Below are 21,562 nucleotides of genomic sequence, written 5' to 3'. Positions count from 1 at the left end.
TCCTTCTGTATGGGAATGCGAGCTTGCCTCTTCCTGTCACTAAGGCTTTTAATTTTAAAGTAGGTTCCATCAAACCAGCATTGATATCTTCTCTAAGTGTAGCTAACTGCCTCTTTAGAGGCTCAGAGATCTACTGAAATCGGCCATTGTTCTTCAGTAGCTTTAGGAAAGGTTTTGTTTGGGGATTTGACGAAGAGAGTTAATACTTGGTTTTGTTTCAACCGTTTTTCCTCGTTTGACTCCTGCCTGTCTAGTTTCGGAGGGAAAAGTAAGGTCATTACGGATAACCAACCGATGACCAGTCCAACAACTATAAGCACGAGTCAAAACTCCCGCGACCAGTAAATCGCTCTGGTCCAGGAATCTCATGTGCCAATGCTTCGCCTTGGGTGTTTCCAGGCTGTTTTGAACTTGTCTTTCTGGAAGAAGTCAGTGTTTATAATGCTAAGGTCATGTTCCAGGCATTGAAATAGAATTTCGTTGACAATGATCTTACTTATTCCCTCTTTCTAAAGTGGTATCGGACCACAACGTAGTCTCCTTACTAACACTACCATTGAGATCCCCCCAAAATAATATTTTATCCTATCGGAGTTTATTTGTTAACAGTGAGTCGAGTATAAAATGAGCCTTCTAATTATTCAGAAGTAGTTCGTCAAGGAGAACATGATCCTTTGTGATGGCAAACGAATCTCCAAGTGTAGCTACGACCAGATGGGTAGCCCATCCATGTTCACTCAAGGCAGCAGCGTCTGTGTTAAATTTTCGCAACTCACGAGCTGGTCGATCTCCGTTATCACCAGCGTACGAATGTTCCAGGTTTAAAAATTTTGCATGTGTTGCAACCTCATGTGTTATATCGTCTGGAGGTCGTGACCCAGTCAAATAATTTCCAGACATTTGCAGCCCCTTCCCCATCCAGCATGGGCAGAGTGGATCCTACACTGAAGAGCCAAAGAAACTTGTACAGTTGCCTAATACCGTGCTTGGACCTCACGAGCACGCAGGAGTGCCGCAACACGACGTAGCATGGACTCAGTTAATGTGTGCAGTAGTGCTGGAGGGAACTGAAACCATGAATCTTGCCGGGCTGTCCATGTCCGTCGGAATGTACAATGGGCATGAATGGATACAGGTGATCAGGCAGGATGCTTACGTACGTGTCACCTGTCAGAGTCGTATCAAGACGTTTCAGGGGATCCCGTATAATTCCCAACTGCACACGCCTCACACCATCACAGAGCCTCCACAAGCTTGAACAGTCCCTTGCTGACGTGCAAGGTCCATGGATTCATGAAGTTGACTCCATACCAGTACATACCGATCCGCTCGGTACAATTTGAAGCGAGACCTTCCGACCAGGTAACATGGTTCCAGTCATCAATAGCCCAATTTCGGTGTTGATAGCTCCGAAAGACCATATTGGTGATGTTTCGTTGAAAGGCTCGCATGCTGACACTTGTTGATGGCCCAGCATTGAAATCAGCAGCAGTTTGAGGTAGTGTTGCAAAAAAATTCAAATGGCTCTGAGCACTATGGGACTTAACATCTGAGATCATCAGTCCCCTAGAACTTAGAACTACTTAAACCTAACTAACCTAAGAACATCACACACATCCATGCCCGAGACAGGATTCGAACCTGCGACCGTAGCAATTGCGCGGTTCCAGACTGAAGCGCCTAGAACCGCTCGGCCACAACGGCCGGCGAAGTGTTGCACTCCTGTCACTTTGAAGCATTCTCTTCAGTCGTCGTTGGTCCCGTTCTTGCAGGATCTTTTTCCGGCCGCACCGATGTCGGAGATTTAATGTTTTAATGGATTCCTGATAATCACGGAATACTCGTGGAATGGTCGTACGGGGAATTCCCCACTTCATCGCTACCTCGGTGATACTTTGTCCCATCGCTCGTGTCCCGAATATAACACGACGTTCGGACCGACTTAAATCTTGATAACTTGTCATTGTAACAGCAGTAACCGATGTAATAACTGTGCCAGATGTCTTATATCGCCGTTGCCGGCTGCAGCGCCGTACTCTGCCTGTTTACATACCTCTGTATTTGAATACGCGTGCCTGTACCAGTATCTTTGGCGCTTCAGTGTAGCTGTACAAACAGCAGGTTGAGATTCATTGCACGAATGGTAAGCAGATATTATCGTCTACGTGGGAAGTACCCCAAAACATTCTGCTGGTGGGTCTTTAAGTATTTCCCATATTGGATTAACGGAAGAGATAAAGAAAATACAACGAATAGCTGCGCCTTTTGTAAAGAGTTCGTTTAGTACACCGGAGAGCGTTACGATGATGCTATGCAAAATAAATTCGTAGACGTGACAAGATAGGCGTTATGGATAAAAGAAAAGTTTACCGGTAACGTTCGTAAACCGCACATTCTAAAAAGAGTGGGGCGACATTCTGACTATGACGACTAAATTAAGAAATTAGAGCTTACTGACAATCATTCTTCCATTCACCATTCGACAACAGATCAGTAAATGGAGAAATGATAATGCGAGGGAAAGTATTAGCGCCAAATACTATTTCCTGGTTTCGGGAATGTTTATGTAAATGGAAAATGTCAATAAGGGTCGTGCTGCATGACACACATCTCTCGGCTTAATGAAATGAAATTATTGAAACGTTACGTGTAATTAAATCGTCTACAAAAGTAGAAAATGAAGCTAAATGAAAGGACTAAGGAAGGAAATAAGAGATATTGGAACTGACACAGTTTGTTGGTAGTCTAGAGCCAGAAATTTCAGGTTAAAAATATAAAGAATGCACACTACACAGTCCGGGTTGGAGTATTACAGAAGGGGAATTTTTGCAGAATATCGCTGTTTGTTCAAAAGACGGCGCTCTCCTGCTGTTCCCGCCCATTCGCTCGCGGCGCCGGCTGTTCGGATGACTGGCAACAGCTGGCGCTGCCATCGCGTCGCTTCGCGTCGTGTCGGCTGCTTTTTGTCAGGTTAACTGGAAGCGCAACTGCTCCAGCCGAAAGCTGCTGCGGCCGCCGCTGCGGCGAATGTCAAATGTCGCCCGCATTTTGCGAAAACGCGGGGATGAGTGGCGGCGCCCTTGTTATGCAAAGAGAAGCGAGCAAGTAAGCCAGCACACGCGAATTCACTTGAATGGTACGACCCTGCACTGACAAGGGGGCCGCGCTTCCTCGTCATCACCGACTGCGTCCAGACTTTTAGTAAATGCAGCGCTTGTCCAGAAATAAAAGTCGTGCAAATGGAAGTTCCAGATGCACTTTCGCGCAGGTCGGGCGCGGCACGAGCCAATTAATTACGTTAGCACGGCTTTCAGGCACGGGTGGCGCAACGGAAGGATGACAGAACGGTATTCGTAGCGTCGTAAGTGGAATAGCTAGGTGGAAATGTTTTATTTTCAAATTTTACGTTCCTTACACTGTAAATAATCTAAATAATGCTTAACGCATTGTACGTATTAATATTTTCATGAACGACATGAAAAGGGAAGGCATGGGAAAATTTGGGTTTACAAACATGTTTCCAGGAAATCATTGTAGGGCGTGCATGCGAAATTCATATGTGAAATTACATGCACTATTTTACAATTTATGATTTGCACGCGTCGGGGTGATATTCCATCGTAAAAACGGGGGAAGTAGTAATTTTCTCGACATCTTGCACACGTTATAAACGGTGCTTTTTTACAATTAGACAGTTGTTCTAAAGATTCTAAAGAGAGACAAAATTGGTTTACATTAGTTTCTCTCACGTTGCACGGTTTGGCAGCAATTTGCGCGTAATGCATCATTTCGCCAAATATTGGACAGGATGTCTGGTGATGTACAATGGAATCAGTTATGATGCGATCTTTGCGGGGTTTAATTTCTTGTCATCTGTCGATGAGATAAGAGGAGTTTTGAAGCAACTTGATGAAACTCTTTAAGTAATCTGAAAAATAGACATCGTAGTAGCAGAGTGGATTTGTTGCGAATCAGATAAATACTGCACTATGGCAATCATTTTTTTATCTTGCAACTTCAATGTACAATTACGGATTTGTTTGCTCTTCCTCCGAGGTAGTTAACAGAAGAAATTTGTTGTCCTGCATATAGGGTTTCATCACATCAGTAAAATTTTTTTATATAAGGTTGTTGTGTCTCAGAGTTTGTTAAGTAATGGCGACATACCTATATGTTGCCACGTACTTTTGGATCTTCTGTCCAGGAGGGTCAGTATTTTCTTGTAGGCACACGTGGACTGTTGGTAATAATTTTCCAAGGGGGCTATAGCAGGTTGGGCTGTACATGAGTTGGTTACTTTGTTCGTATTCTGTCGTTTCGCGAGAACCAGTTTTGCACTGGATGGTCCAGAGTTCCGTTAGAAGCCGATTGGTACTGACAACCTGGAAACGCAACACAGAGATGTAAATATTTCACTGCATTTGACGATAGAATAAAAATAATTTCGATGAAGTTCTCGACCTACCTGTTCGATCGGACGCTGCAGGTGCAACTCCTTCTTGGAAAGTTATTTACGGACTCCATATAGGCGTTGTAATTAGAATATTTTCCCGGAAGTTGATCTGCAATCTCATACTTTCCTTTGCCTTTCCATGTCTTCTATGAAAATATTTTGAAAAATACAACATATTGAATATTTTTTTTTGGTATATTAGCAGTGTAACGCCGGCAGGGGTGGCCGAGCGGTTCTAGACGCTACAGCCTGTAATTTCAGTGTCTCGCATTTTATATTGTTTGTCTGTAGTGCGTGGAGAATTCTTCAGTAATAATCTTGCTGAATTTGTAAGTTCCTGCCGGCTGGTGTGGCCGAGCGATTCTATGCAGTACGGTCTGGAACCGCGCGACCGGTACGGTCGCAGGTTCGAATCCTACCTCGGGCATGGATGTGTGTGATATCCTTAGTTTAGTTAGGTATAAGTAGTTCTAAGTTCTAGGGGACTGATGACCTCAGAAGTTAAGTCCCACCATAGTGCTCAGAGCCATTTGAACCATTTTGGAAGTTCATGTCGTAAGGCTTTTTCCCCATGATTACGAGATAAATATGGTGTCTGACTCTGACGGCCGCATGGCATCAAACCTTCTTCTTCCCTTTTCCACACAGACTTATTCAAGCATCGTTGTGCCTTCATCAGTGGGAGCTGTTATAGACACGCTGTTATGCTACAAGACTTGATTACATTCCCATTTTGCCGGCCGCGGTGGTCTAGTGGTTCTAGGCGCGCAGTCCGGAACCGCGGGACTGTTACGGTCGCAGGTTCGAATCCTGCCTCTGGCGTGGATGTGTGTGATGTCCTTAGGTTAGTTAGGTTTAATTAGTTCTAAGTTCTAGGCGACTGATGACCTCAGAAGTTAAGTCGCATAGTGCTCAGAGCCATTTGAACCATTTGAACATTCCCATTTTACTATGGAACTTTAAAAACGAAGTTAAATGTTGCTCTCGCAGAAAAAGTAGCTTTTATTGAATGTTGCACCACACGTCAAAGTGTCACACACTATTTTTTAGCGTAGTCACCAAGTCTCTGCAAAGACGGTCGGAAAGTTATACGAGTACTTCAGATTGTCGAGTACAGAAATGCACTCCTTGGTCACAGTTTCGTGAATGTCGCTATAATTGGAAAATCTCTTCCCCATCTACATGTTCTTTCATCTTGCCAAAAATAGGGTAATCGGAAGGAGACACATCTGGGCTGTATGGCGGATGCTTCAAAACTAAGGGGTTGCGGTTGGGTTGTTTGGGGAAGGAGACCAGACAGCAAGGTAATCGGTCTCATCGGATTAGGGAAGGACGGGGAAGGAAGTCGGCCGTGCCCTTTCAAAGGAACCATCCCGGAATTTGCCTGGAGGGATTTAGGGAAATCACGGAAAACCTAAACCAGGTTGGCCGGCCGCGGGATTGCAAAACTAAGGCTACTGATGAAACATCGATATATATATAGATACTTTTTCCGAAACACAAAAAATGGTTCAAATGGCTTTAAGCACTATGGGACTTAACATCTGAGGGCATTAGTCCCCTAGACTTAAAACAAACCTAACTATCCCAAGACATCACACGCATCCATGCCCGAGGCATGATTGGAACCTGCGATCGTAGCAGCAGCGCGGTTACGGACTGAAGGGCCTGGAACCGCTCGGCCACAGCGGCGAGCTTCCGAAACATATCAGTGTGTATAGGCTATAGTTTTACCCCCGATATATAATATCAAAATGGGAATATCGAGTGCCGATACTTTAAATTTTTTTTTTTCACAATATTCGGTAAATATTCGAAGCTGTTCATTTGGAACGGTAGTAGAAAATAATTTTACTTTCACTGTATGAAGAAGTCTTACTATTTTCTGAGCTTTAATCACATACTGCCTTCTCTTTGACTGCATTGGGGCATGATAGTGTGAACGGAATAACGAAATTTCCGATTTGAAGAAACAGCACAACAGCTGGGTTAAAAAACAGATTAAACGCAACTAATGTGCTATTTCTTCACATCGGGCATTCTTTTTTCAAAAACGGTTGCTGAAAATAATGAACGCAAATCTAAAGACAGGATTGGTCTTTGCTATGGACCGAGACGTGTCACGGGAAATGCTGACGTAGTAGGCGCTCGGCGTTACCAACAGAAAGTGCAACTTTTAGCTTCACCGCGCAATTTTGGCACTACAGCTATTAGGTCGCTGGCGTTGGCAGAAATGGAAAAACAAGGACGTGGACACGAAGTGTTCCGGTGAAATCCGACGTGTGACTTAATCAAATGACGGACCCGTTGGACACATTATATTGTGCCACTTACATGCATGAATCAATAGTAGCAAAGTGGCTTTCACCAAGCGTGAACGTGCATTGTTTACCTTTCAAATGGTTCAAATGGCTCTGAGCACTATGGGACTTAACATCTATGGTCATCAGTCCCCTAGAACTTAGAACTACTTAAACCTAACTAACCTAAGGACATCACACAACACCCAGCCATCACGAGGCAGAGAAAATCCCTGACCCCGCCGGGAATCGAACCCGGGAACCCGGGCGTGGGAAGCGAGAACGCTAGTTTACCTTTCAATTCTTGCTGTAAGGAGGATAGGCAGGCTGCTAGTTTGTTGATGTACAGAATACATAATAATAAATAAATAAATACTTAAATACATAGCTTTAAAAAAGGCGGTATATATACAGTGAGCAGCCGATAATTTTGATGGCCGGAACGTCGACATTTTTCCGTCTGTATATCGATATATCGAGAGCCATGATGGCATTTTTTAAATATCAATGTATCAGATTCCCAATATTTTTAAAAATATCAATTCAAACCTTCTATCGTAAATGCTAAAATAAAGCGGTGCGCAGTGTAGAGAGAGTGTTGCGTTGTCGTGCAGGAGAACAATGCCTCTGCTGAATTTTCGACACACGTCGCGTTCTTCACGGTGTCATACTCCGGTGGCAGTGTTACACGGTACGAATCAGCGTTAATTGTTGTGGGCTTCCCTATAATCAGTGTGTACACAAATCGTTCGCAGTCGAGGGAAACGGCGGATTTGACTTTCCCTGCTGATGACACAACTTTGCATTTCTCTCGCGGAAGCGGGGAGGTTTGTCCCTGTTCCATAGAGGCTCCTTTGTTGCAGGTGTAAAATCATGGCCCTTGTCTCATCGCCGGCCTCAGTGGCTCTTGTTTACAGTTTACAAGTCCGGTATTTCTGTGCTTTCTTACCTGTTTAGAACCCAATTCATTTGTGACGTCCCGTCACAACAGAAAAGATAAGAATTTTGTTGTTGGCTAGTTGCAGATCGCCGAGTAATCCCATACTGTCTACTGATGAAGTAACTTTCACCCTTGACGTTATCAGTGACACTCGTAACTCACGTCGACGTCCCGATGAAAACAGAGATACCTTTGTGGAGATACATTCTCAGAACACATCTCTGTAAATGTGTGGTGTAATGTGACAGACAATCAGCTGATTGGGCCTGTTGTGTTACCTCATCTTCTTATATAACCCATTATCTAGGCTTCGTTGAAAATTGGCTTCTAGCATTATGGCCGCGTGGGATTAGCCGAGCGGTCTAGGGCGCTGCAGTCATGGACTGTGCGGCTGGTCCCGGCGGGGGTTCGAGTCCTCCCTCGGGCATGGGTGTGTGTGTTTGTCATTAGGGTAATTTAGGTTAAGTAGTGTGTAAGCTTAGGGACTGATGACCTTAGCAGTTAAGTCCCATAAGATTTCACACACATTTGAACATTTTTTTTCTAGCATTATGGGAAGAGGTTGCTTTGGTTATTCGGATGGACGTGTCCTTCCAGTATGACGGGCCCCTGTACTTTACATTCCTCAGCTGACGCCTGCATTGAACTTAACATTCCCTGGAAGATAGATCGCCTCAAATCTTCTTTTTCCTCGGTCACCAGCACCTTTACACCTTTAAATTTTAACCGGTGGGGTTGGTGTAAGGCGAAGTGTGAAACGAAAACATAAATATGATAGACGAATTGAATCGCTTATTACTAAAAGCAGATAAATCCTCAAAACGTGGAATTACAGATTTTGTTAGTTTTGAGTTTTCTTGAGCCATAGATAGATCGCTTGGAGTTAAGATGAGGGACAGCCATTGCCTTGCTGCTTGTAGAGAGTGGATTTAGATCTGTAATTCTTTCTAATAGGGCCTAATTCCACTAGTCATCACGTTGGTAGACCTGGAATCATGCTGAACCAATCCGGGATTTTTGTTGAAATCTTTGATAAACTATTCAACTTACAATATTAAGATGGGCTGCTCAGAGTTTAAAGTTCCAAATAATTGTGGAAAAACGATAAAACTGAAGATAGATCGTGCTTGATTCCTTTTTAGTATGCTATGGGTCTTTACTTTTGAGATAACATAGCATGACAGCAAGTGGAGTTACGCTTTACTGTTGCCGTGAGGGCCACTGTAAGAAAGGACCTAATGAAGTTTGCGGCTTTCTAAGCCATTTCATTCAGTACTTGGTCCCTATAAGAGAACACCTGTTGAACAATACATAAAGTAGCCAATGTCTGCAATCACATGGTAATAGTGTTATTGTTCTTAACAGACGTTGACAGTTTCGATAAAATCTGTTACTATTTTCCCGTTTGAGCGCACTCTTGTATATCATCTGATCGCGACGTAGGTGTCATGAAAGAGACTTTACGAAAGTGCGACTGACTACTTATTCCAGGACAGCATATGTCGTTTGTCACCGATTTCAGCCGCCTTGGTCGCTTTAACAATCGAAATAGTGAATTTTAAAACATGATAGATCCTTTTATACAAAAAGGTCGACATCTCAGCTGAAACTATGGGAAGAGGCACTAGAAAATAGGACAAAGTATCATTTCCTACCCGTTAGTCTGTTTGCTATTTCTACAGTTCAGAAAAGAAAAAGGCAAGTAGATATTACGCTCTATATCGAAGGTCTCGAAGTTTTTACCTTTACATTAGTAAAAGTCAGGACATATTTTCCCATCAAGAATATTGTGCTTCGTGAAACAGAGGCATATGGTGGGGAAGTTCCCTTAAACAAGAAGAAGGAACATGATGTTGAGAAACTACTGAAGTATATTACAAATGGATACTATAAAGTTTCTGTAATAATCTGAAGACGTAGCCTACAGTAGAATCGGATGAAGGTGACTGAAAACTGATTAGAAATAGTCATGTCTGTAACGTGTTTCGTCTTCATTTATGTATGAACTTCATATACTTTGTTAACAAGCAGCTATCATCATTTGTAACATATTTTGTATTGACTTTTTATGAAATTAGGGTAGTTTTGTGAGGACTTAGAATTATATATATGATATTAAATATGTTCAGTGGTTTGGATTAAAAACATTTAGTAACGATAACTTACTTGGTGATAATGTAAATGTACTCCAGATATTATATTTATTGCACTTAAAGTATTTTCATTAACAAAAAATAAGCTTTTGCTTTGCTACTTTTAAATAACTGCTTAAAATATATTTACTTCCTCCTCCAGTGCTATATGGGGATATCTGCATGTGAAAAAAGTCACCATGGCAGCTAGAAATATTTTTCAACGTGTTATTATCCTTACAAATTCCAGAAATTCGGTTGTTTCACACGGCAGAAAGAAGCTTGCCATTAAATATTTAAGACAGACTGTGGAATATTTTTCCTTCGACATGAATAATTTATCAATTGTGAGTTGTCCCCTTTTAAAAATAAGCGATTCAGTTGATTGTTGGGTTTTGAATAGAGATGCCTTTATAAAGGAAAAAACATCACAAAGACGACCTTAGAACGAAAGATGGGAAATACATAGAGGTCAGGAGTTTACTTTATCAAAATCAACTTTGAAGTTACACATTTGCCTTTGCTTTAACAGGTTCCGAGAGTATTTGTTTGGGTTACATTCTAACAACTGTATCTTCGCAACTAATAAAAATTAAACACATATCATATGGAATATTTTCTCCGAATTACTTTCTACTACGAACTCCTATAATAAAGGTATTTTTAAGTATCTCTTGAGTTTCGAAAGGTGACTGCATAAAAACCTGAAAACGTATAGCAAAATGACAAATGTCGGCGGATAGGACATATCTCCAAGTTGTGATTCGTAATACACGCTATTGTGTAGTTGTAGGGAGGTGCGGCTGGCCGTTGTGGCCGTGCGCTTCTAGGCGCTTCAGTCTGGAACCGCGTGACCGCTACGGTCGCAGGTTCGAATCCTGCCTCGGACATGGATTTGTGTGATGTCCTTAGGTTAGTTAGGTTTAAGTAGTTCTAAGTTCTAGTGGACTGATGACCACAGATGTTAAGTCCCATAGTGCTCAGAGCCATTTGAACCAATTTAGCGAGGTGAAGGCGCGTCAGAACGTGCAGGCAAATCACACGCAGCGTATTTTTGCATTTCGTTAGTTGGCACCCTTGACAGTGGATTTTACGAATCCCACACACGTATTGGCTTTTACAGTGTAGGAAAGGGTATCCATATTGCACCCAGGCAATATGAGTAAAAAACTTAAAGAGACGCTCTACTGCCTGACGTATATCTATTTTCTGTGTTCCATGTAGTGTTTTCCTAGTCATCTTCTGGAACCCTGAAGGTTCTTATTAATAAGTGATTGAGATGCAGGGTGTAACCTGTATAAGTGCAGATATTTCTTTCGGTGGCAGAGAATTGTGTACTGAACAACATTACATCAGTACTTATGTTATCTGCAGACTAATAATTATAGCCATTGCAAGACGTATATTTTTAGATTGGTTAGTACCTCCAAGTATGTGCGGCTAGAGCAAGCCGTTAATGCTTATTTTTCCTGAGCAACAGTTCAGGTTTGAAGTGTGGACACGTGGACACAAAACGAATAGTCTAAACTGACAGGCGTAACCCACTTACTGATGCAGTTCCGTCCATGCAGAAAACATCAGGTCGTAAAGTTTGTGACATGTTTGTGGATAGGCTATTCGACGCGGAGAAAAAACAACTAACACACTGATGAGTTCACATATTAAGCTACCACGTATAAAAAATCTGCACGTATATGTGTTACACACAGTATATGTTTAACATTGCTCCTGAAACAACCTGTACAGCCATTTTGTATAACTGGCAGGCTAAATGTGTAGGATTAGATATGATACAGTATCACTAGACGAAATGAATACACTAGTGGTCATTAAAATTACTACACCACAGAAGATGACGTGCTACAGATGCGAAATTTAACCGACAGGAAGAAGATGCTGTAATATGCAAATGATTAGCTATTCAGAGCATTGAGACTAGGTTGGCGTCAGTGCGACACCTACAACGTGCTGACATGAGGAAAGTTTCCAACCGATTTCCCGTACACAAACAGCAGTTGACCGGCGTTGCCTGGTGAAACGTTACTGTGATACCTCGTGTAAGGAGGAGATATGCGTACCATCACGTTTTCGACTTTGGTAAAGGTCGGATTGTAGCCTATAGCGATTGCGGTTTATTGTATAGCGACATTGCTGCTCGCGTTGGTCGAGATCCAATGACTGTTAGCAGAATATGGAACCGGTGGGTTCAGGAGGGTAATACGGATCGCCGTACCGGATTCCAAAGGCCTCGTATCACTAGCAGTCGAGATGACTGGCATCATATCCGCATAGCTGTAACGGATCTTGCAGCTACGTCTTGATCCCTGAGTCAACAGATGGGGACGTTTGCATGACAACAACCATCTGCACGAATGGTTCGACGACGTTTGCAGCAGCAGGGACTATCAACTCGGAGACCATGGCTGCGGTTACCTTTGACGCTGCATCAAAGACAGGAGCGCCTGCGATGGTGTTCTCAACGACGATCCTGGGTGCACGAATGGCAAAACGTCATTTTTTAGGATATATCCAGGTTTTGTTTACAGCATCATGATGGTCGATCCGTGTTTGGCGACATCGCGGTGAACGCATAATGGAAGCGTTTATTCGTCATCGCCATACTGGCATCTGACCCTGCGTGATGGTATGGGGTGCCATTGGTTACACGTCTCAGTCACCACTTGTTCGCATTGACGGAATTTTGAACAGTGGACGTTACATTTCAGATGTGTTACGACCCGTGGCTGTACCTTCATTCTATCCCTGCGAAACCCTACATTTGAGTAAGATAATGCACGACCGCATGTTGCAGGTCCTGTACGGGCCTTTCTGGACACAGAAAATTTTCGACTGCTGCTCTGGCCAGCACATTCTTCAGATCTCTCACCAATTGAAAACGTCTGGTCAGTGGTGGCCGAGCAACTGGCTCGTCACAATACGCCAGTCACTACTCTTGATGAACTGTGGTATCGTGTTGAAGCTGCATGGGCAGCTGTACCTGTACACGCCATCCAAGCTCTGTTTGACTCAATGCCTAGCCGTATCAAGGCCGTTATTACGGCCAGAGGTGGTTGTTCTGGGTACTGATTTCTCAGGATCTATGCACCCAAATTGCGTGAAAATGTAATCTCATGTCAGTTCTAGTATAATATATTTGTCCAATGAGTACCTGTTTATCATCGGCATTTTTTCTTGGTGTAGCAATTTTAATGGCCAGTAGTGGACTTTTGTCTGTGTGAACCGTGTGCTTTCAGTCCGACTGAGGTGTGCGTGCTGCGTGTTGCGTTGTTGCAGAACCGCGGCCACGGGCTCGACATGAACGTGCAGGGCGCCTGGCTGGAGGGCATCACGGGCCGCGGCGTCGTCGTCACCATCCTGGACGACGGCCTCGAGACGGAGCACCCCGACCTCGTGCGCAACTACGTGAGTGCCGCCGCACACTGCTGGCTCAGGCTCTGCGGATCTCACATGTGGAGGTGGCTGCTGCGTCGTCCATACCCAGGCAGCGGTGCTGCGTGTGCCCGTTTACACGTCCCTTTTAGCGCGCAACACGAGTCCGTGGTGTTGCACATGTTGTTTGAACTCGTTACCCCCACCTTGCCGTTGCATGTTGTTCGGAACCGAAACCGAGCGAGGATGTCCTCTTCTTGGTTTCCCGAGATTACCGTAAATCGCTGTGCCAGCATGGTTCCTCTGGAAAGGCACGGTTTGTTACATATTCATCCTCGAAACGTTCTGAGCGTGTCCTCCGTCTCTAGTGACATCGATCTCGATGGGACTTTAAACCTGAATCTTTCTTCCTTCCTTCCTACGGGGCACGCTTAGGGACTCAGTTGTTCTCTGCCGTCTCCGAATTGGACATACGCGGTTGACCCACAGCTATCTCCTTCGCCCTGAGAACCCGCCCAAGTGTCGCTGTGATGCACGGTTGACAGTGGTCCATCTTCTGATGGACTGCCGCCTTTTAGGCCCCTTGAGGTAGTCCTTTAATTTAGTAGCTGCACTTCCTTTAATCCTAAGTGACGATGCGTCTATAGCTGACTCAGTTTTACGTTTAATACGTGCAGCTGGGTTCTATCACTCGCTCTAGTGTGGGTGCTCTCGCATGATTTCTCAGGCTACACCCAACCCAGCGACTTTTAATTGTGACGTGGATACCAAAATAGTGTCTTTTATGGTAACAAGTTGTGTTGGCACCTCTATCAACGCTTTCCAGCTGGAGATTCTTAATTTTTAGTTGAGAGGTTGACCTTTTACCTGATCCATCAACCACTGTAATCTGTTTTACTCTAGTCAACTATTTTCTCTGCTCCTTTTAAGTGTCTTCTATTTTGTGTTACTGCGGTGTTCATTTTAGCTCTGTACCCCTTGGTGTTCCTCCCTCTGCGTGCACAGGTTAAGCTTTTACTGTATAGGCCTTTTACAAGTGTGTATGTTTGGAACTGGGGACTGATGACCACGGATGTTCAGCCCCCATCAAACCCCAAAACAAACCGACCTCCGTACGGAAAAGAAGGCAAGTGTAGAGGGTGATACAGCGGCCGCTACCGATGTAGTTTTATGCAACCCCCAATGCCATATCTCGTCTTCAGAACCATGCCCGAGAATGTCACATTCCCCCACTCGCTAAATGCGAACTATTAGTCGTACAGGAAATACGAGTAGGACCTACAAAAGTGACCGTCAGACGCACCCCCGCTCCCATACTCAGCCTCCGCCGGCAGTATTTCCAGTATGTTGTTCATGACACTCCCTCCTGCCACTGTTCAATCCCACATATTTCTGGTCCTCACTGACCGGCCTTACTAAGCCACCGACTTAGTCGATCACTCAGAAATTGCAAAACTGGCATTTCGGTGAATATTACCTAACAATTTTCTGAATTTTGAGAGCATAAAATAAATAATTACGTCGTTGACTACAAAACTACTGCGCTTTTGTAAAGACAAAGTCTGGACCGAATTTTGAACGTAATTAGTTTATAAAGTAATTATATAATTTTATAGATGCCTTTTTCTTTCATTCCCCTTACGCTCACGTGCACGCTTAAATTAATTATGTTAACGAAATAGCCGACTATGCTGGTGGCGTAATAGCATAATTAATAGAGACCAAAAAAGGTCGAACATTGGGAATAGTTCCTGTTGTCGGAAATTTTTGTACAGTGGCGGGAGGGAGTGCCACGAACAGCATACTAGAAATCGTGACTGCTGAGATATAAGTATGGGGGTGGAGATGTGTTTGAAGGCCATTTTTGTACGTTTGTCTTGAGTAACCCGAAACCGTGCCCTCCATAGAAAACGCGTCGCAGTACAAAACTTAAGTATGTTAAATTTCCCTCAAAAAGTCCCTGTGCAATTTTTTTCCGGAGGACTAATAATTTGTTGGTAGCGGGAGAGAAAATATGAAAATCTCACGAGTGATTTTTGAAGGCCAAATGTACCATAGCGAGTTGCGGTTGACGCATCCTGTATGTCCGTGCGTGACAGCGAACCCGTTGTTACAAGACCTCTGACGATACAAGCCGAACTAATTAACCGCAGGTGTGGTTTGGAGATGTCTGCAGCTGTGCACTTCACAGTTCTCACAAACTGATGTAGAGGGAAAAAACAAAGGGGGAATGTGGTCACTTGCTGCAAATAACAGCTGACTACCTAGTTGAGTAGTCACAACAAGAGCAAACGTGATAAATCATTAATCGAAGTATTCTCTACATTAAAAGAGTCTGGCCCGGCAAGCAATGGAATCTTAGAGCTGCCGATAAATTCTCATGAAAGTTTCCCACTTCCTCAATGTCTGTTGCATAACATGACTTCGATTTTCTTTTGTCTTCGAACTGACCGTTTTCTTCTGTTTGTGTTTTTCACTGGCATAGAATACTGCGACCGCACACAAAGCAATAACTACTGCTGTTCCGTCTTTGCGTTCAACGCCATGATAGCTTGCTGTCTGTGCATGCAGTACTGATATTCGCTCCGTGGCGCGTCTAAACATTCACGACTGCCCTGTTTCGCTTCAACGCGCTTTTGTAGTGCGCTTAAAGGAACGTGTGAATGGGCACGACATGCGACTCCCACTGACAAAGAAACCTCACCAACTTGCCCCAATTTTTTAAGGAGACAAAAGCACCCTTGCAAGATGTCATGCCGAGCAATCGATCCTGTTCGATAATTTGGGTTCTAATTGTAATAATAAACTGTTATGACGTTATGAAAGTCCAGCTTTTAAACTTTTACGCGTACCAGTTGTCTGTTACTCGCTCCACCCCACTGCAGCTGCCTAATGCTCGAGAGAGGTGCTGTTCAGCGGGTGACAGCCAGAGTGCTCATATTCATTGAATGTTGAAGACGCGCGGGAAGAGGAGTGTGGAGGTCGACACATCTGCACAACGTGTTTGGAAATCTTGTGTCCAAATAGGATTTTCCAGAGTAGTTAGTAATGTGAATGTATAATACGCTGAGGTGACAAAAGTCACGGGATACCACCTAATATTGTGTTGAACCTCTTTTGGCCCGGCGTAGTGCATCAGCTCGATGTGGCATTGACTCAACAAGTCGTTGGACGTCCCCTGCAGGAATATTGAGCCGTTCTGCCTCTATAGCCGTCCATAATTGCGGAAGTGTTGCCAGTCCAGAACTTTGTGCATGAACTGGCCTCTCGATTATATCCCCTAAACGTTTAATCAGAGTCATGTCGGGCGACCTGGGTGGCCAAATCATTCACTAGAAATGTCCAGAATGTAAACAAATCTCGCACAACTGTGGCTCGCTGACGTGGGACATTGCCATCCAAAGAAATTCCATCGTAGTTTGGGAACATGAAGTCCATGAATAGCTGCAAATAGTACCCAGGTGGCTGAACAGAACCATTTCCAATCTATGATCGTTTCAGTTGGAGCAGAGGACCTAATCCATTCCATGTAAACACAGCCCACACCATTATGGAACCACCAACAACTTTCACAGAGACTCGTGGATAATTTGGGTCCATGGCTCCGTGGGGTCCGTGCCACACTCGAATCATACCATCAGGTCTTACCAACCGAAATCATCACACATCTGAGCAGGCCGCGGTTTTCCAGCCGTCTAGTGTCCAGGCGATATGCTCACGACCCCAGAAGAGGCGCTGCAGGCGATGTCGTGCTGATAGTAAAGGCACTCGCGTCGGTCGTTGCTGCCATAGCCCATAGCCCAATTGTCTTACCGGATACGTTCATCGTACGTCCCACATCGATTTCTACAGAAATTCCTCGCAGTGTCACTTGTCGGTTAGCACAGACAATTCGATGCAGACACTGCTGCTCTCGGTCGTTGAGTGAAGACCATTGGCCACTGTATTGTCCGTGGTGAGAGACATTCTCGACATTCTCTTGACACTGTGGGTCTCGGAATACTGAATTCCATAACGATTTCCGACATGAAATATCCCACGCCTGTGACTCCAACTACGATTCCGTGTTCAAAGTCTGATAATTCCCGTTGTGCGGCCATAATCACATCGATAACCATTTCACTTGAATCACTTCAGAACAAACGACAGCTGCACCAATGCACCAACCTTTTGTGCATTGTGTACGCGATAACATCTCCGTATTATATGTGCGTACCGTTATCTCCACCTCAGCGTACGGCAGCCTTGTGTACATACACGTTCATATTATCTTAACAATATTTTTGTTTTGTATTTCTGGAGGTGTATATAGCCCCAAAATCAAATGAATAAACCTAAGGAACTGAAGAATTGGTGTGAAACGAAGTTAATGAATTTCGATGTACAACGTAATCATGGCAACCACGATGATAAATAGGATTTGTCGTTCTGGAAAAAGCGTTTGACGATGTAAAATGGTCCAAGTAGTTTGAAGTTCTCGGGAAAATAGGCGTAAGCTAGTGAAACGCGGCTAATATGGAGTAGACTACCAACAGAAACCAAGAACGAAAATTATGAATGGAAGACCAACAATGTAGTGCTCGGATTAGAAAAGGTGTCATGGGGGCGACGCAGTGTTTCCGCTCTTCCCTCCCCTACGTGACGTGAAGCAATGACGGGACAAAAAGAAAGATTCAGTTGTGAGATTAAAATTCATTGTGAAGGGATATCAACAGTAAGATTAGTTGCTGTGCTAACTGAAAGTGAGAAAGGACTACAAGACCTACTGAATGCGATGTGCAGTCCTTTGACCACATACCAAGGATTGAGAGTAAACCGACGAAATAATAAACTCATGGGAAGCAAAAGAAATGTCACTTAAATTCAATATTGAGGACTACGCTGTAGACGAAGCGATGGGAATCTGATACCCAGGAAGCAAAATAGCACATGGCGGACGAAGCAAGGGGATTATAAAATAGACTGGCACAGGCAAAGTGGACATTTTTGGCCAAAATAAGACAACTAATATCGATCATCGGCTTCAATTTGAGGAAACTGGAAATGAATCATGGAGTGTGGGATAACCGGAAAAGAAGGGAATCAGAGTCTGATGTGTGACGCGTTCGTTCATGGCACTTGAGAGAGCTGTAGAGAATGAAAACTGAGGAGGAAGACTGCAATTAAAAGATATCCAAGAATTCATTCTGGGCGTTGGGTGTGCACACTGCTCTGATATGAAGAATTTTGTGCAGTAGTGGAGGTCGTCGAGGGCAGCATCGATCCAGTCAGAAGACTGACGAATTAAAAGGAAAAAGAAAACGCAAGAAAACTTCCTTGAAGCTTGGAAAGCGGGATGTCTATCGTAGAGGGGCTAACGCTCCGAAGATGTGGCACTAGTAACCCCCGCGTAGCTCAGTCCGTAAGTATCGATTACGGATTTAGGAGTCTGGGTTTGGTTTCTGCTCTGTCATATGTCTTTAATCACTCGGGTTGTCTGACTGCAGCACACACGCCTTTGTAGAGCAGGGGATGCTTTCTGTTAAGTTATGGTCTCGGTACGGCATGCTAAATGGAGTGTTTCCTGATGAGATATCAGTGATCAAAAACTCCAAGTGAATGTGGTAAATAGCGCGAGTTACTGACTGAACGATGCCCTTGAAGTACTACCTGCGTACCACAGAAAACAGCTGCGTGTCAGAGAGATGCTGATGTTTGTGCTATGGACGCACTGGAGATTGCTGCTGCTTACGCTTCATGACTCCTTGTCGAAGGGCCTTGCAGTAACGCGTACACTAATGTGTGACGTAGCAGTACGTACCGCCCAGAAAACTGTAAAAACTTACAGAGCACAATTACAGAACAAGCATCATGTCAACTGCAACAAAAGCATCACCTTGAATAATAACTTACGAAAAACCGGGTCGCTTAAACCTACATATTTATGAAACTTCCCCTTTGAACAATTTATACATGACTGTCCTTAAACTGACACACAATATTTAGCGCAACGCAATCTGACTTTCAAAATTCCCTACAAAAGAATGGCCCTGACTAACATTAAACTATACCTTTCACAAATCACTTACCTCACAAAAATCTTCGCTGCTCAAGCTACTGCAATACAGCGAGCGCCACTACTGCCAGCTAAATAAAAGATTCAAACTACTGAAGGCACTAACTACTGATAGGGATGGTTAGCAAATGAAAGATATTAATAGAGAACAAACAATGTATTTACCTTGATATCATCATATATAAATATAGCAGTTCATGACAAATTTCAAAACTCCGCCATCTCTCTCCCCACATCCACCACTGCTGGCGGCTCACCTCCAACTGCGCAACGCTACCCGCTGTTCACAGCCAGCTGCCTAACACTACAATGGCGAGTATTACAACAATGCAAAGCAGCCACAGACTGCACACAGCACAGCCAGTGATTTTCATATTGAGCGCTACGTAACGTTGCCAATAAGAAAACATAAACAGCCTACTTACATAGAGAAAACATAAACAGCCTACTTACATAGAGAAAACATAAACAGCCTACTTACATAGCCCCCATGCTCCCCACAAAAAATTTTACAAATTTTTTTTTTTTGGGCAGTGGCCAATAATGATTTGATAAAATTTTTCATAATTACAATAACAAAGAAATCAAATGCACACACTTATTGATATTATGTTGGTCAAAAGCTCAAATTTTCTCACAGTCCATAAAGACAGTCCTAATCGTACATAACGGGAGAATAGCAGTGTTTTTCTCAAAGTCTGAGCAGTAAAAGAAAATGCACACAGAAGTAGTGGATTTCCATGCAGTCTTGAAGAAGTAGTGTTGTCCTTCCAACGGAAAGACAGTGCTGACTCTCGACATGCAGACAAGTATTGGTCCACAACAGAGCAAACCCACAGCAGAGTCAGTCGAAGTTTTGATGAATATTGGTAGGTAGGTCATCACAGAGCAGACCCACTGTAGTCCTGGTAGAGATTACGGTATTGGTGGGCCATCAAAGATGTAGACCCACTGTAGTCCTTGTAGAGACGGCCAGCAGCCATCTGTTGCAAATGTGCAGGTGCACAATCACCATCGAAGAGTCTTGCAGAGAATATAGCAAGTCCATAAACCACCACTTGTGCACTCACAAAGTTTTTGGAATTGTCCTTAGAACCAGCAATGCTGTTATCCAGTCCCTTGCTGAATTATTAACACACGTGAAAACACTAACAGTGCCTACTTCTCACATATTGTCCATGTACTATGACCAACAGAAACGTGTGCAGTGAAATGTTACTTAATTTGAAGAACTGGTAACAATTACAATTTTATAACATGAGAATACAATAACAAAGGTACACAATACATCATTAAAAACATAACAATATAGATAACATTTGTAGTAATAGGGGCTTTACAAAAGAATAGAAATAGACATATACGTCAGTGTTACAGGAATTATGACATGAGTACATACATAGAAGATCAGAATAATTATTGAAACATCAACTTCACACATGAGCATTTAAACAGAATGAATAATGTCTAACATCTTTACAAAGTAAATAACATATTATTAATGCCAATTATATTCGAGGATAACAGTATTCCTCATCATAGTGAATGTAGCTTAATATTAAAAGAAAAAAAATTCTATGAAACTACACAGAGACAGGAAGAAAACAAATACTCAAGGGTACACAAACACATAGTGGGATAACACAAAAGGAAAGGACAGGGTTCGTTTTCAGTGTAACATTTGGTACTGCAGTCCATCCCAAAACTTCATTCTATAGATCTTTCGTCTTATTTCAACCTTTGCTTCCACCAAAAAAAAATTCTAACTAAGCATGCTTTCTGTGTTTATATGTTCACACATTTCTTACCTCAACATTTATTTCCAAGAAAATCCTACCTAAACCTGTTTTCTCAATGCATTTCTTCCAATTCATCGCAACTCATTCTCTTAGAGGCTACCCCCTCTTAAGCTAACTTAAATCTACTGAGCTCAGATGCTAAACTAAGGGACGAGGCAATGCAGCATCACATAACAAATCAACACAAACAGCAATGCAAAAAATGCAAATTGGCAAAGCTAGCAGCATAAATGAGCAAAAGTCAAATTCAATAACACTATGCCTGGCAAACAGCAGCAACTTATACCTAAACATGACATAGCTCAAGCAGAAAAAATATTACAGTAAAAACAACAATGCAGATAAGGGAAATGTATATTCACATCTTAATATCTATGTAATTAAAGTGGTGCACCACAACAACTGATTGTAAAAAGAAATATGACCATGTACTTGTAAAGAAAATTATGAATGCAGTTACTAGTTCCTTCTTATTGTTCTTTCCTTTCCAAGT

At 43.1% G+C, this 21,562-nt stretch overlaps 1 protein-coding gene across 1 annotated transcript in view; it reads left to right on the top strand.

Annotated features, from left to right (window-relative positions):
* The window catches only part of LOC126413181 (furin-like protease 1, isoforms 1/1-X/2), a 232,847-nt gene that overhangs the window by 124,109 nt on the left and 87,176 nt on the right, over window positions 1-21,562 (top strand). Inside the window, exon 3 of the mRNA XM_050083077.1 lies at window positions 13,120-13,248. Coding sequence (XP_049939034.1) covers window positions 13,120-13,248 — 129 coding nt within the window. The remainder of the gene's footprint in view (window positions 1-13,119; window positions 13,249-21,562) is intronic.

The sequence above is a fragment of the Schistocerca serialis genome, chromosome 7, assembly GCF_023864345.2.
Source record: "Schistocerca serialis cubense isolate TAMUIC-IGC-003099 chromosome 7, iqSchSeri2.2, whole genome shotgun sequence".
Taxonomy (NCBI): Eukaryota; Metazoa; Arthropoda; class Insecta; order Orthoptera; family Acrididae; genus Schistocerca; species Schistocerca serialis.
The sequence above is the reverse complement of the archived record's forward strand: the minus strand, read 5'-3'. Positions and strand labels throughout refer to the sequence as shown.